Source organism: Schistocerca piceifrons, chromosome 5, assembly GCF_021461385.2.
Source record: "Schistocerca piceifrons isolate TAMUIC-IGC-003096 chromosome 5, iqSchPice1.1, whole genome shotgun sequence".
Lineage (NCBI taxonomy): Eukaryota > Metazoa > Arthropoda > Insecta > Orthoptera > Acrididae > Schistocerca > Schistocerca piceifrons.
Window position 1 is genome coordinate 207,774,069 of NC_060142.1, and position 15,118 is coordinate 207,789,186.

The 15,118-nt window shown below is 46.6% G+C and overlaps 1 protein-coding gene across 1 annotated transcript in view; it reads right to left on the minus strand.

Moving 5' to 3' along the window:
* Nucleotides 1–13,648, minus strand: part of LOC124798896 (follistatin) — a 233,887-nt gene extending 220,239 nt beyond the window's left edge. The window contains exons 1-2 of the mRNA XM_047262428.1: nucleotides 13,639–13,648; nucleotides 13,325–13,513 (exon numbers count right to left, since the gene is read on the minus strand). Of these exons, the coding sequence (XP_047118384.1) occupies nucleotides 13,325–13,513; nucleotides 13,639–13,648 (199 nt within the window). The remainder of the gene's footprint in view (nucleotides 1–13,324; nucleotides 13,514–13,638) is intronic.
* Nucleotides 13,649–15,118: the final 1,470 nt, after the last annotated feature.

Below are 15,118 nucleotides of genomic sequence, written 5' to 3' on the forward strand. Positions count from 1 at the left end.
GCGGACGGTCTAAATGTGTATCCGTCATGGACATTTATTACTGATGATTATATAATTTTTTTGAATTGGTTGTCACATGATTAAGGTAAAATCCGCTAAATACATTGTTTGCTCTGCAACAAAATCTTTCCTTTGCTAGCCACATGCCTATTAGTAGTTAGAGCCTACAGTAGTTAAAATCTTTTATTTAGCTGGCTTTATTAGTGTTTGCTGCATTGCAGTAGTTCGTGTAATGAAGATTTTCTGCGAGGTAAGTGACTTATGATATGTATGGATTATTGTTAGGATTTCTTCTAATTCAGGGCCATTCTTTTGTATTAATTATTTGAAGTCATGTTATCAATTTTTTGAGCAGTCAGATTGCGTTGCGCTAGAATATTGTGGGTCAGTGTTGGCATGATAAAGACAAGCAATGAGACAGTGCGTTCAGTTTCACACAGCAGTTTAAGCAGGTTCATTTGCATTCAATTTCACTCACCAGTTGAAGTAAAAATCTTTATTAAGAAGTTTCACTGCGCATGCTCGGAACAAGCACAGAATTCCGAGCTGGTATTGGTAACAGAGCCAGAGGAATGATGCACACTGTCGGGTGCACATACGAAGTTCAAAAGTAAAATACTTGAAAACATTTACTAGGGTACGTGATCAGATCGGATTAAATTCAGTGTGGACGAATAATTTTGAAATTTCTTGAGAAGGCTCGGCCTTAGAGCCTTAATGGACGCTTCGCCACTGATCTCCGGTTTGCTGAGACTGGTGACAGGTAAATTTCGTTTACTCTATAGATCGACAAACATTGAGAAAGCGACAGTTTTTAACGAAATATTGCGGAAAATACAGCGGTCTGCAAAACCCAAGGACGAAAGAAACTTTCGCATGATGTGACACTGCCAAGTGACATAGCTCGATGGAACTTGGACCGTACACAGAAATAACTGCTACACTATGGTGCAGAAAGTGACTGAAAGAAATACGCAATTAGACGAACAGAAACGACACTTTTTTTTCAAAGATAATAATGGCACTGAAATCACCGCGATTTGTGATTATCCCCAGGAAATTAAAGAAGCCGGGACGTGGTTTTTAATAGGATATCTGATTACCTCGGACGGCAACATGCTCCCGTACTAGCCACAAGGTTGATAAAGAAGTTCTTCTAGCAGGGCGTTCCATTTGTCCACCAACGCGGCTGACAACTGCCGGGAGGTCGCTGGTGCATGTGGACTACCTGCAATACTTTTCAATTCAATAAACTTTACCGACAGCCCTACACTTTAAGATATTTTATTTCGAACGCAGCCAGTTTCGTCAATTCATTTTGCCATCTTCAGGCCCCATACGCTCTTTTCGAATCAACAAGCTTATTGTATAGCGCCATAAAACTAGATATCGTGAATCCCAATCGTTGCGCAGCTGTTTCACACGAAAGCGTGACAGCAACTGCTGTATGGGGCCTGAAGATGCCAAAATAAATTGCCGAAACTGGTTGCGAATGTATTGAACGGGATGGCGGTTACGTGGTAAACAGTCTACAAGTGTGTCGACAATATCCTGTAATTTTTTTTCTAATACACTTTTTATAAAAAAAAGTATAAAAATCTAGTGCACACACTTTTTGAACATGTCTCGAGGGCAAAGTTTAAACTGACTTTAAAATGCGCTTTGGAGACGTAAGTGCCAATAAATGGGTTAAAGATGAGAAAGACTCTCCGTGGTTTAGTAATCAGATTCAGAAAACGCTGAGGAAACATAGATTGTTGGACTCTCGGTTCAAGAAAGAGTGCGCAAATGTCGACTAGCAAAATTTAGTAGAAATTCACGCGTCCCTAAGAAGATGCACGAAGCATACACCAACTTCCACAGTCATACCTACGCGAAAGAACCCTAAAAAATTCGGGTCGTGCGAGAAGTCACCAAGCGGGTCGAAGCTTCTATCCGTACACTTTTTGACCAATCTGAGGTGTCAACAGAAGACTGCAAAAGGAGCTGATGGTTTAAATTTTACGTTTAAGAAACCATATATGCAGGAGAATCGTACAAACATTTCGTCGTTTGCCTGTAGCACAGACCCCCGCTTGGCGGACATAGAAGTAGCCACCTGCGGAGTAGAGAAGCAACTGAAAGAGCCGAAAACGAATATGTCGTCAGATCCAGATGGAATCCGTTCAGTTTTACAGTGATTGTTCTGCGGCTTTAGCCCCTTAACTAGCTTTCATTTGTGGCCGAGCGGTTCTAGGCGCTTCAGTCCGGAACCGAGCTCCTGCTACGGTCGCAGGTTCGAATTCTGCCTCGGGCATGGATGTTGTGATGTCCTTAGGTTAGTAACGTTTAAGTACTTCTAGGTCTAGGGGACTGATGCCCTCAGATGTTAAGTCCCATAGTGCTTAGAGCCATTTGAACCATTTTGTACCTTTCATTTCTCCTAGCGCAGGTAACTTCTGTACGTATGTAAGGAAGGCAAAAGAGCCGACCCGCATTATTACAGACCAATATCGTTAACATCGGTTTGCTGCAGCATTCTCGAACGCATTCAAAGTTCAAATGTAAAAAATTTTCTCGAGACAGAACAGCCTCTGTCCACAGGCCAGAACGGGCTGAGAAAGCAGCGTTCGTGAGAAGCACAACTTGTCCTTCTCTGACATGATATTCTTCAAACCATGGATGGAGGGTAACAGGCAGATTCCGTATTCCTAGATTTCCAGAAAACAGTTGATGCGGTGCCCCACTGAAGACTGTTGCTGACGGTCTGAGCATACAATTTAGGCTCCAAGATATGTGAGTTACTCCAAGAATTGTTAAGTACCAGAACCCACTACTTTGTCATCTACAGGCAGTCTTCATGACAGGCTAGGGCGTCGTCAGTAGTGCCCCAGCGAAGTGTGATAGGACCCCTCTTAATCTCTACATACGTAAATGATACGACAGACAGAGTGAATATCAATTTCCGGTTGTTTGCTGATGGCGCTGTAGCGTACGAGAAGGTGTCGTTATTGAATGGGTGTAGTAGTATACAAAATGATTTAGACAGAATTTATAGTTGTGTGATGAATGACAGCTTCCGCTAAATGTAGAAAAAAATGTTAACGCGGATGAGTAGGAAAAAGAATCCTGTAAAGTTCGAATGCGGCATTAGTACGATGCAGATTGACGCAGTCACATCGTTTAAATATCTAGGTGTAGCGTTGCAAAGCGATATGAAATGGAATGAGCACTTCAGATTGGTGATAGGGAAGGCGAATACTCGACTTCCTTTTATTGAGAGAATTTTGGGGAGCTATAGCTCACCTATAAAGGAGACGGCACATAGAACGCTAGTGCGACCCGTTCTTGAGTGCTGTTAGAGAGTTTGGGATACCCACCTGTTCGGATTAAAGGAATATATTGAAGCAGTTCAGAGACATGCTGCTAGATTTGTTACTGGTAAGTTCGATCAGTACGAAAGTATTGCGGAGATGCTTTGTGAACCCAAATGGGAATCCGTGGAGGGAAGACGACGCTCTTTTCGCCACGCACTATTGCCAGAATTTAGAGAACTTGTATTTGAGGCTGGCTGCAGAAGGATTCTACTGCCCCAACATTTATTGCGCGTGCAGCTCATACGGAGGCTTTTAGAGAGTCGTTTTTCCCTAGCTCTATGTGCAAGTGGAACAGGAAAGGAAATGACCAGTAGTGCTATCTGCTACTCTCTGCCATGCAGAGAGCGGTGGCTTGCGAATACGTATATCCTTTGAGGTGACAGAAGTCATGGGATATATGCTAATATCATGTCAGACCTCCTTTTGTCCGACGTACTGCAGCAACTCGACGTGGCATGGACTCAGTAATTCGTTGGAAGCCCCTTCAGAAATATAGAGCCCCGCTCTCTCTCTAGCCGTCCATAATTGCCAAAATGTTGCCGGTGCAGAATTTTGTGCACGAACTGACCTCTCGACTAAGTCCCACAAATGTTCAGTGGGATTCATATCGGGTGATCTGGATAGACAAATCATTCGCTCCAACTGTTCGGAATGTTCTCCAAACCAATGTGGAACAATTGTGGCCGGGTAGCACGACGCACTATCATCCATGCAAATTCCATTGTTGCTTGAGAACATGAAGTCCGAGAATGGCTGCAAATGGTAAATGATGGGTTCGGTTGGACCAGAGGACCCAGTCCATCCCATGCAAACACAGTCCACACCACTGTGGAGCCACCGCCAGCTTGCACAGTGCCTTGTTAACAACTTGGGTCCATGGCTTAGAGGAGTCTGCGTCACACTCGAATGCTACCTCAGCTCTTAAGAACTGAAATCTGGACTCATCTGACAAGACCACGATTTGCCAGTCGTCTAAGTTCCGAAAGATATCGTCGTGAGCCCAGAAGACGCCCTATAGGCGATATCGTACTCTTAGCAAAGGCACTCGCGTCGGTCGTCTGCTGCCACAGCGCAATAACGCCAAATTTCGCCGCGCTGTCCTAAGGAATGCGCTCGTTATACGTCCCACATTGGTTTTTGTTGTTGTTTCATGCAATGATACCGCTGCTCTCAGTCAAGTGAAGACCTTCGGCTACTGCGTTGACCGTGGTGCGAAGTAATGACTGAAATTTGGTATTCTTGCACGCTCTTGACACTGTGGATCGCGGAATATTGAATTTTCTAGCGATTTCCGAAATAGAATGTCCCATGCTTCTAGTTCCATCTACCATTCTGTTCATTCCCGTCGCGCGGCCATAATCACGTGGGAAGCCTCATAGGAATCACCTGAGTACAAAAGACAGCTCCGTCAAGGCACTGCCCTTTTATACTTTGTGTACGAGATACTTTTTCCATCTGTATATGTGCATATCGCTATCCCATGACTCCTGTCATGCCAGTGCAGCTGCGGATATAGATACAGTAGAGATTCTCTGGAAAATGCTGATTCCTGCAAGAAATTTCTTTGCAGTGCGTGCTTTAAGACTCCATCCAGTGAAAGTCACAAATACTTAAGTCAGCCTATTGGGCCTTGACCACAACGCATTTGGTTGGATTACTGAAAGACGTACTTACTACTTCCAAGCCGAACGAAAGCCCCCATCTCGCAGTGCACACTCCCCCCCCTCCCCCCCAGTAGCGAAGAGGACGAGGACATAGACGCAACAAGGAATTCATTTTTTCTGTGCTTGATGAAACAATGTTATCCACACTGGTTTAGTAAACAAGTCACTTGGCACTTGATTATATAAGTGGTCTAGTGTGAAACTGTCTTAAGCGAAATCTAGAATAGGAAGAAAGGCAGATAATTATTGGAGGGGCGTTCAATAAGTAATGCAACACTTTTTTTTCTCTCGGCCAGTTTCTGTGCAAAAAATGCGGAGTTTGTTGTGGGACATCGTGGAATAATATCGCTTCAACTCCTATAGTTTCACAAAGTTCTAATAAGTGCCAGTGCTATACGCAGCCTTAAAAATAGAATCTACAAAGGAGGTGCGTTCCAGGCAGGGAGTCGCCGTTGAGTTTCTTTTGGCAGAAAACGAGAGCATCGCATAAGTGCTTGCAGAGTGTCTGCGGAGACACGGCAGAGAAGAAGAGGATGGTGAGTTGTTGGGCTGTGCGCCTGGTCCCGGCGGAGGTTCGAGTCCTCCCTCGGGCATGCGTGCGTGTGTTTGTCCTTAGGATAATTTAGGTTACGTAGTGTGTAAGCTTAGGGGCTAATGACCTTAGCAGTTAAGTCTCATAAGATTTCACACACATTTGAACATTTGAAGTTGTTGGGCGAGGTGTTTGTAGTCATCGCAACATGGTCCCACAAACCTATCCAAATTACCCCGTGCCGGCCGGCCGGACTCAGCTGACTGCTGCAGTGTTGGAGCGGACGAATACTCTCATTCGGGGTGATCGACAGGTCACAATGAAACACCTCTCTGTAGAATTGGACGTCTCTGTGAGTAGTGCTGACACACTCGTCCACCAGTTGGGGTACTCAAATGTGTGTGCCGGCTGGGTTGCGCTCTGGCTAACAGAAGACTGTAAAGAGCAACGAAGGGCCATCTGCGCGAAATTTATTGTGCTTTACGAAGCTCATCGTGACAATTTTTTTTTAAAATATGGGTTCATCATTTCGAGCCGGAAACAAAACGGCGATTCACGGAGTGGTGTCACACCGCCTCTCCTCCGAAGAAATCCACTGGGACTCTGAAGGGGTTGTTCTGTTTGATGTCTATCCTCACGGGGGAACCATGAGCTCTGAAGATACCCGCAGGAAATAAAAGAACTTCAGCGTATACGTCGCCACAAAAATGCCTTCTCCATGACAACGCTAGGCCTCACACAAGTCTACGCACCCTAGAGGATCTCACAAAACTTCATTGGTTTTTCTTCCTGATCTACCCTACAGCCTGGATCTCGCACCTTCCGATTTCCATCTGTTTGACCCACTCCGCGGGAAGCAGTACGTGGATTATGTGGAGATTATTGATGCAGCAAGACGCTGGCTCCGACATCGACCAGTGGAGCGGCACCGTGCGGCACCACCAGTGAGGTGGCGTAAGGCCGTCACATGGACGGAGACATGATGAAATATAGGGCTTTGTAGCCAAAAGAGAGGGGAATAATATGGTGTATAGGAATCCTGAATAAAACGAATCTGCTTTCAGAAAAGAATGTGTTGCATTAGTTATTGAACGTTCCTCGTACAACTGCGCCAGGAGAATGAGTGGGCTACTGCATTCACGCCGAACGTTGCCTGGACAGAGCGCAGTCCGTGGGTCACCTCCCGCGTTTCAATGGAAAGACGGCAATAGCAGAACGCCAGCGCGCTGAAGGTGACCTAGAGCGAGCCGAGACGCAGGTGTTTGGCGGATTTCGAAAGAGGCGGCGCGGCGGCTGTTTACGCTGAGGCGTTCCCACGCCCCGGCCACAGAATCCGACACCCTGCGGGCGCACCTGCGGCCGATCTCTTTGTGAGAGGCGGCGAGCACGTGGGAGCCGCAGACGCGGCAGTAACTGGGCCGCCGCCGCCGCCGCGGGCCACCTGCTGGTGACGCGGCCCGCTCGCGACTGTCACGCGCAGCGAGCGCGCAGTGCCAGGCCTTTCCGAGAACGCCGCCTGACGCGGAAACGTGTGCGATTGGCACGTAGCACCTATCCCACGCCAGCCGCCGCGCTGTAGTCGCTGCGCTGGCAAACGCAAACGCTCCACAGCAGACTCGATGGTAGGCAGTGAAAACCTCGTAACTCCATCTGTCTCTGAAAACTTCGTAATTGCAGTAACCAGTAACTCCATTATCAAAGAGACATTTGGAAGCGCGTGGTTTCTCTAATCGTAATTCCACTATACAGGGTGTTCGGAAACTACCATTTCAGACTTCTAGGACTTGTAGAGGGCAGTGATACACAAAATTTTGAACAGGAATCTTTGTACGGAAACGTATGATTTCCCCGCTACACCCATTCGTAAACAAATTTGCTAGATATGTATGCAACAGGGTGGTTATGGTGAGTGGGAGAGGGGTGGTTTGTCTGCTCGGCTGATGTCATTTGACGTATATCCTACCTCTCTGGCCTGGTTCGAGACTCATTCAAGCATCTGTGAGTGCTAGAGCAACATGGTTGACTACACGTTTGCAGAATACGCCGACAAAATCCTCCTGAATGGCGAAGCTCACGGTATCGGAAGAGCTGCTCGTCCCCTTTATCGAGCTCTCCACAACGTCCGACTTCATCGCATCCCCTTTTCACCACAGTTACGCAACGGCTTCGAGAAAGTGTAACTCCACCGTCAGCAAGCGTGACCGTGGTGCTCCAAGGAGACGCCGCACATCCGAACTGGAAAAGGCCGTACTGCATCACGTTAAAAAGAACCTGTAAACGAGTACACGAGCATTACCTGTAAAAACGGTCGCGTTACTAAGATACTTTCAAACGGTTGTACCACGGAAACAGTACGTTTCTGCACCTGGGTTTCTATTCAGTATCTTCTCTACTCACTCCCCTCTACAAGCCGGCCGCTGTGGCAGAGCGGTTCTATGCGCTTCAGTCCGGAACCGCGCTGCTGCTACGGTCGCAGGTTCGAATCCTGCCTCGGGCATGGATGTGTGTCATGTCCTTAGGTTAGTTAGGTTTAAGTAGTTCTAAGTCTACGGGACTGATGACCTCAGATGTTAAGTCCCATAGTGCTTAGAGCCATTTGAACCATTTGAACCCCTCTTCAGCTCCTAGAAATCTGTAACGGGAATTCCTGAATATCCTACATGCTTACACATGTAGCAACTTTATAAGTATCACTTAACATTATTTTTTATGAAACCGTTTTCGCTTCTCCCGTACAATTTAACAAAATGGAGTTACGCGGTTTCCTTCGCCTACCATCGCGATGTCGCCAAATGAATCGAATACAACATTGTGTCACTCGATGGCAACTTTGTAGGAAGAAAGGAGGAAGTGTATGTGGATAAGGTAGGTCAAGCGATACTGTCGGAAGAATCTGAGAAAGCACTGGAAGATCCAGATCGAAACAAGGCACCTGGAGTGTGGTGTCACCGCCAGACACCACACTGGCTAGGTGGTAGCCTTTAAATCGGCCGCGGTCCGTTAGTATACGTCGGACCCGCGTGTCGCCACTATCAGTGATTGCAGACCGACCGCCGCCACACGGCAGGTCTAGAGAGACTTCCTAGCACTCGCCCCAGTTGTACAGCCGACTTTGCTAGCGATAGTTAGCATAGCCTTCAGCTACGTCATTTGCTACGACCTAGAAAGGCGCCATTACCAGTTACTATTGATACTGTGAATAATGTACCGTCTAGAGCGACGTTCACCATTAATGGATTAAAGTTAAGTATTCCACCAGCTACCAGCTACGTCCGATTTTTCTAAATTCTAATTTCCTTGTCCTGTTCCAGACCTCACGCCAGCCTGCGTGAGCTAAAACGCGTGCCTTTCGGCTTCCTCTAGTAACACGGTGTTGGCTCTCCTGCCAACCACAACATGGAGAAGACTACATTTCTCCAGAATCATTAACGTCTGGAAGAACCACTCTAGACAAAACTGTTTCGCCCAACATACAGGTTATATTGACAGACCACTAAAGCTGTATAAAAAGATATCACGTTCCTACAGGATGTAGTATTCATCAAAAATAGAAGCAAATTTCCCAAAAAAATGTGGTTTTGTGACGAAGCTTCTATGGCTATTTAATGTGATTGTACCATCTATACACAACGATATTATGTAGTATACTGTATTTACTCTGGTACGAAAGTGTTGTCTTATTTGCTTATAATGAATTCTGATTCTGTATTTTATGTAACTGGGAAACATTGTACTGGGGTTATTCGGAAAGTAAGGTACGATCGGTCGCGAAATGGAAACCACTGTGAAAATCAAAATTGTTTTATTTGCAACAGTTAGCTACACCTTCCAGCTACTTCTGTACAAAGTCTCCGCTCCGATTTAGGCACCTGTGGTAGCGCTGTACCTACTTTCCAGTACCTTCGTCATAAAAGGCTGCCAGCTGTGCTTTCTGCGAATTCTCTACGCTGGTCTACAGCTCGTTGTCTGTGACAATATGTCTTCATAGCCAGCGGTTCTTCCGAGCAGAAATGAAACTGAGGGGGAGTCAGTTACGGGCTGTACTGTGGGTGATCAAACACTTACCATTGTAAACGCTGCAGAAGCATCTTCATTGTCCCTGCAGAGTGCAGCCGACAATTGTCATGAAGAAGGAAACGCATGACAGTTACGTTATGTGGGCTGCATGACAGCAGGCGAAATCTCTGGCCCCCCCATATTTGGCAAAAGACACTACTTCCTAAACATATTTACGTGTTTGCTGCGCGCTGAGAACTGAAAAGAGCGACGTGATGCGGTCAGCGGGCTGGAATCACTGCTCAACACATGTGTGCAAAACTTTGTTGGATTTTCACTGTGGCTTCCATTTCGCTCCCGATCGGACACTGCTTTCTGAATAGCTCTCGTACATCAAGCTACCTTTGTGCATTTATTATTTTTAGGTCTGAATATGGTCATCGATGACCGAAATTAATTACCTGATCAATAAACTTGTGTAATCCGTGACTGTATCTATATCAAGTATTGTTTCAGAAACAAGTAATGTATCGGGGTTCACTACAGCAGGAGCCAGAATCTAGCAACAAACTTCCAGTGGTTGATTCCAGTTGTCTACTGAGTCTTTCATACAAGAAGCGCTTCGCCTCCAGTTTCATTACAAATCGTTCGTTGCTTACCCCAGTTATCTTAGCAAGTGTGCAAATTCGTTTAACACAATACGAGAGGGCTCTGGTAAAAGCATGTTTTCATTTGCTCATGAAACTTTCTATTGCAACGCTGTTAAATGCCCACTTGGATTCATAACATTAAAGAACTCGTATTAACGTTCGTCTGGACTTACGATTTTCATGGGCGCGATTTGACACTAGTACTGCCACTAATCTAAGTTACGGTAAGAATGTCTGACCGTCAACGATTCTATGATGAACACCACACTGAATGGTCACAGTGCCAGCCTGAAAGGCATTCTGTTCTAACAGTTTACCAAGGCGGTAGCATCCAGGCCACGAACAACTATTCACACGAGTTATCAGTTTCAAAGATACGACCTTGACTCTCGCCAACAAATGTAGTTTTGGCGTGATTGGTTAATCTAATAGTTCAGATGATTCGACGACCGAGCCAGTCTTCTTCTCCAGGTGCTGGAATCGAGTTGATGTGTGTTCTCGTTGCCTGGACTCCAACCAGACTGAAGTACTGTTACAGCTGAGTTCGGCTGCTGGGGCCCGCTACGCTGTTTGATGCTCGTTTGTTTTGCAGAGCCCACAATGTTTTCTGTAAAATACAAACTCTCTTCGCGTTTTTCAGCTCTTACGAGCGAAATAGCTGGCGAGATTTTAATAGATTTAGTGCCGGATCCCAAGCCTTTCTTAAATTGTAAATGTAAATGTCGTGTGACTAGGGCCTCCCATCTGGTAGACCGTTCGCCGGGTGCAAGTCTTTCGATTTGACGCCACTTCGGCGACTTGCGCGTCGATGGGGATGATATGATGATGATCAGGACAACACCACAAGTCCCTGAGTGGAGAAAATCTCCGACCCAGCCGGGAATCGAACCCGGGCCCTTAGGATTGACATTCTGTCGCTCTGACCACTCAGCTTCCGGGGGCAGACTTTCTTAAATTGAAAACTCTGTAATGGTTTGTTAGCTTTTCCAATATCTTTATTTCAATAGCCAGCAATGTACAGCATATCAGCAGGTACGGCAAGAAATTGCCGTCGGAAGTTGTCTTTTAGCATCTCTAATGAGGTCGAACAATCGCGGTAGACTTGCGACTTCAGGTAATCCCACAACCAATAATCGCACTGACTGACGTCTGGGTATCTTGGGGGGCGTGGCGTCTCAGCACGCGATCCTCACCAAACGACGTTCGCGAGAGGTCTTTTACGATTGTTGCTATATGGGTGGATCGCAATCCTGCATAAATGTCATACCTTCCAGCTGGTCTTTACCAGTAAGGTTAGGGATGATCTGACTTCCTCTCACACTACATCTCATTTTATGCGTCATTCCGTCCAGTGCCATCTGCTGGCCAGTTTTTGCAGTCGTTTTTAGTTTCAATAAAACCTCATGTCATTTCAGACACATGTGTCTGTTTTTACCTCTCTACCAACATTATTCCACGTATCAGCGAATTTTCAAATGTTAACTGACTTTTGAACCACCCTGTACACTGGATGCCATGTTTCCGTAAGAGTCTACCGATCTTCCCGGAGATTAGACCAACAAAAAGCAGATAAGAAAGTACTGACTTTTGTATTTCATTCTCAGTCTTAATCTACATCTTAGGAACAGAGCGAGGTGGCGCAGCGGTTAGCACACTGGACTCGCGTTCGGGAGGACGACGGTTCAACCCCGCCTCTGGCCATCCTGATTTAGGTTTGAAACTTCCTGGCAGATTAAAACTGTGTGCCCGACCGAGACTCGAACTCGGGACCTTTGCCTTTCCCGGGAAAGTGCTCTACCATCTGAGCTACCGAAGCACGACTCACGCCCGGTACTCACAGCTTTACTTCAGCCAGTATCACGTCTCCTACCTCCGCTGCACAGTGAAAAATCTCATTCTGGAAACATCCCCCAGGCTGTGGCTAAGCCATGTCTCCGCAGTATTCTTTCTTTCAGGATGTTTCCTGAATGAGATTTTCACTCTGCAGCGGAGTGTGCGCTGATATGAATCTTCCTGGCAGATTCAAACTGTGTGCCCGACCGAGACTCGAACTCGAGACCTTTGCCTTTCGCGGGCAAGTGCTAGTTCTGCAAGGTTGGCAGGAGAGCTTCTGTAAAGTTTGGAAGGTAGGAGACGAGATACTGGCAGAAGTAATGCTGTGAGTACCGGGCGTGAGTCGTGCTTCGGTAGCTCAGATGGTAGAGCACTTGCCCGCGAAAGGCAAAGGTCCCGATTTCGAGTCTCGGTCGGGCACACAGTTTTTAATCTGCCAGGAAGTTTCATATCAGCGCACACTCCGCTGCAGAGTGAAAAATCTCATTCTGGAAACATCCCCCAGGCTGTGGCTAAGCCATGTCTCCGCAGTATCCTTTCTTTCAGGAGTGCTAGTTCTACAAGGTTCGCAGGAAAGCTTCTGTAAAGTTTGGAAGATAGGTGACGAGATACTGGCAGACGTAAAGCTGTGAGTACCGGGCGTGAGTCGTGCTTCGGTAGCTCAGATGGTAGAGCACTTGCCCGCGAAAGGCAAAGGTCCCGAGTTCGAGTCTCGGTCGGGCACTCAGTTTTAATCTGCCAGGAAGTTTCATATTAGCGCACACTCCGCTGCAGAGTGAAAAATCTCATTCTGATTTAGGTTTTCCGAGATTTCCCTAAATCGCTTCAGGCAAATGCTGGGATGGTTCCTTTTTGAAAGGGCACGGCCGACTTCCTTCCCCATCCTTTCCTAATCCGATGAGACCGATGACCTCGCAGTTTGGTCTCTTCCCCCAAATCAAATGAAACCAAACCTACATCTTAAGTCCATTTTGAGCTTGACAGCAACGTACGCTTAATTTGCCAATCTGAGTACCAATTCCTCCAGAACACTATTCGCAAGTATTTGGTGACGCTCTCCCCATCTTGTTGCGTTTGAGAATTAAGGGCTAGAGTGTTTAGCTGGGAATTTCTTTATGACGGCAGTCGAACTCGGCTATAAATAGCGGCGTAACAGCTCAGTCAAGTTGGAGTCCAGGCAGCGAGTACACATAATCGCATGCAACACTCGAAGAAGGCGACTGGGCTGGTCGCCAAAATATCGTGGCAAGTGGAAACAAAAACGTGAGAGAGCGCGAGTGGAGAGTGGCTCACCCTTGCAGGCGGTGCAGGGCACGCCCCCTCCGAGGACCCTCCAGAAGAAGAGCGTGCCGGCGTCCAGGTCCTCCTCGCTCCAGGCAGTCGCCACACTCGACGACGTGCAGCACTCCTCCTTGGACACTTTCTGACTCAGCAGGTCGGTGCAGCGGCCGTTGCGCACTCGCAGCGACCAGCAGTTCCCTCCTGAAACAACGCCGCGCCGTCCCGCCTGTCAGCCACCGATCTACCACCTCTTTTATGCTACTGCTAGCTGCTGCTGTTACTCACCTAAATGTGCATTCGATTGTGCAGGGCATCCAAAATCTAACTCTTAAGCATACCGCAGAAGCAAGCAAGACCGCACTGCAGTTCCTTCTCTAAATCCTCGCACAAACGAAAAAATGGCTGACATCGAAATAAGTATCCAAGGAATAGAAAAGCAACTGGAATCACTCAATAGGGGAAAGTCCACTGGACCTGACGGGATACCAATTCGATTCTACACAGAGTACGCGAAAGAACTTGCCCCCCTTCTAACAGCCGTGTACCGCAAGTCTCTAGAGGAACGGAGGGTTCCAAATGATTGGAAAAGAGCACAGATAGTCCCAGTCTTCAAGAAGGGTCGTCGAGCAGATGCGCAAAACTATAGACCTATATCTCTGACGTCGATCTGTTGTAGAATTTTAGAACATGTTTTTTGCTCGAGTATCATGTCGTTTTTGGAAACCCAGAATCTACTATGTAGGAATCAACATGGATTCCGGAAACAGCGATCGTGTGAGACCCAACTCGCTTTATTTGTTCATGAGGCCCAGAAAATATTAGATACAGGCTCCCAGGTAGATGCTATTTTTCTTGACTTCCGGAAGGCGTTCGATACAGTTCCGCACTGTCGCCTGATAAACAAAGTAAGAGCCTACGGAATATCAGACCAGCTGTGTGGCTGGATTGAAGAGTTTTTAGCAAACAGAACACAGCATGTTGTTATCAATGGAGAGACGTCTACAGACGTTAAAGTAACCTCTGGCGTGCCACAGGGGAGTGTTATGGGACCATTGCTTTTCACAATATATATAAATGACCTAGTAGATAGTGTCGGAAGTTCCATGCGGCTTTTCGCGGATGATGCTGTAGTATACAGAGAAATTGCAGCATTAGAAAATTGTAGCGAAATGCAGGAAGATCTGCAGCGGATAGGCACTTGGTGCAGGGAGTGGCAACTGACCCTTAACATAGACAAATGTAATGTATTGCGAATACATAGAAAGAAGGATCCTTTATTGTATGATTATATGATAGCGGAACAAACACTGGTAGCAGTTACTTCTGTAAAATATCTGGGAGTATGCGTGCGGAACGATTTGAAGTGGAATGATCATATAAAATTAATAGTTGGTAAGGCGGGTACCAGGTTGAGATTCATTGGGAGAGTGCTTAGAAAATGTAGTCCATCAACAAAGGAGGTGGCTTACAAAACACTCGTTCGACCTATACTTGAGTATTGCTCATCAGTGTGGGATCCGTACCAGATCGGTTTGACGGAGGAGATAGAGAAGATCCAAAGAAGAGCGGCGCGTTTCGTCACAGGGTTATTTGGTAACCGTGATAGCGTTAAAGAGATCTTTAATAAACTCAAGTGGCAGACTCTGCAAGAGAGGCGCACTGCATCGCGATGTAGCTTGCTCGCCAGGTTTCGAGAGGGTGCGTTTCTGGATGAGGTATCGAATATATTGCTTCCCCCTACTTATACCTCCCGAGGAGATCACGAATGTAAAATTAGAGAGATTAGAGCGCGCACGGAGGCTTTCA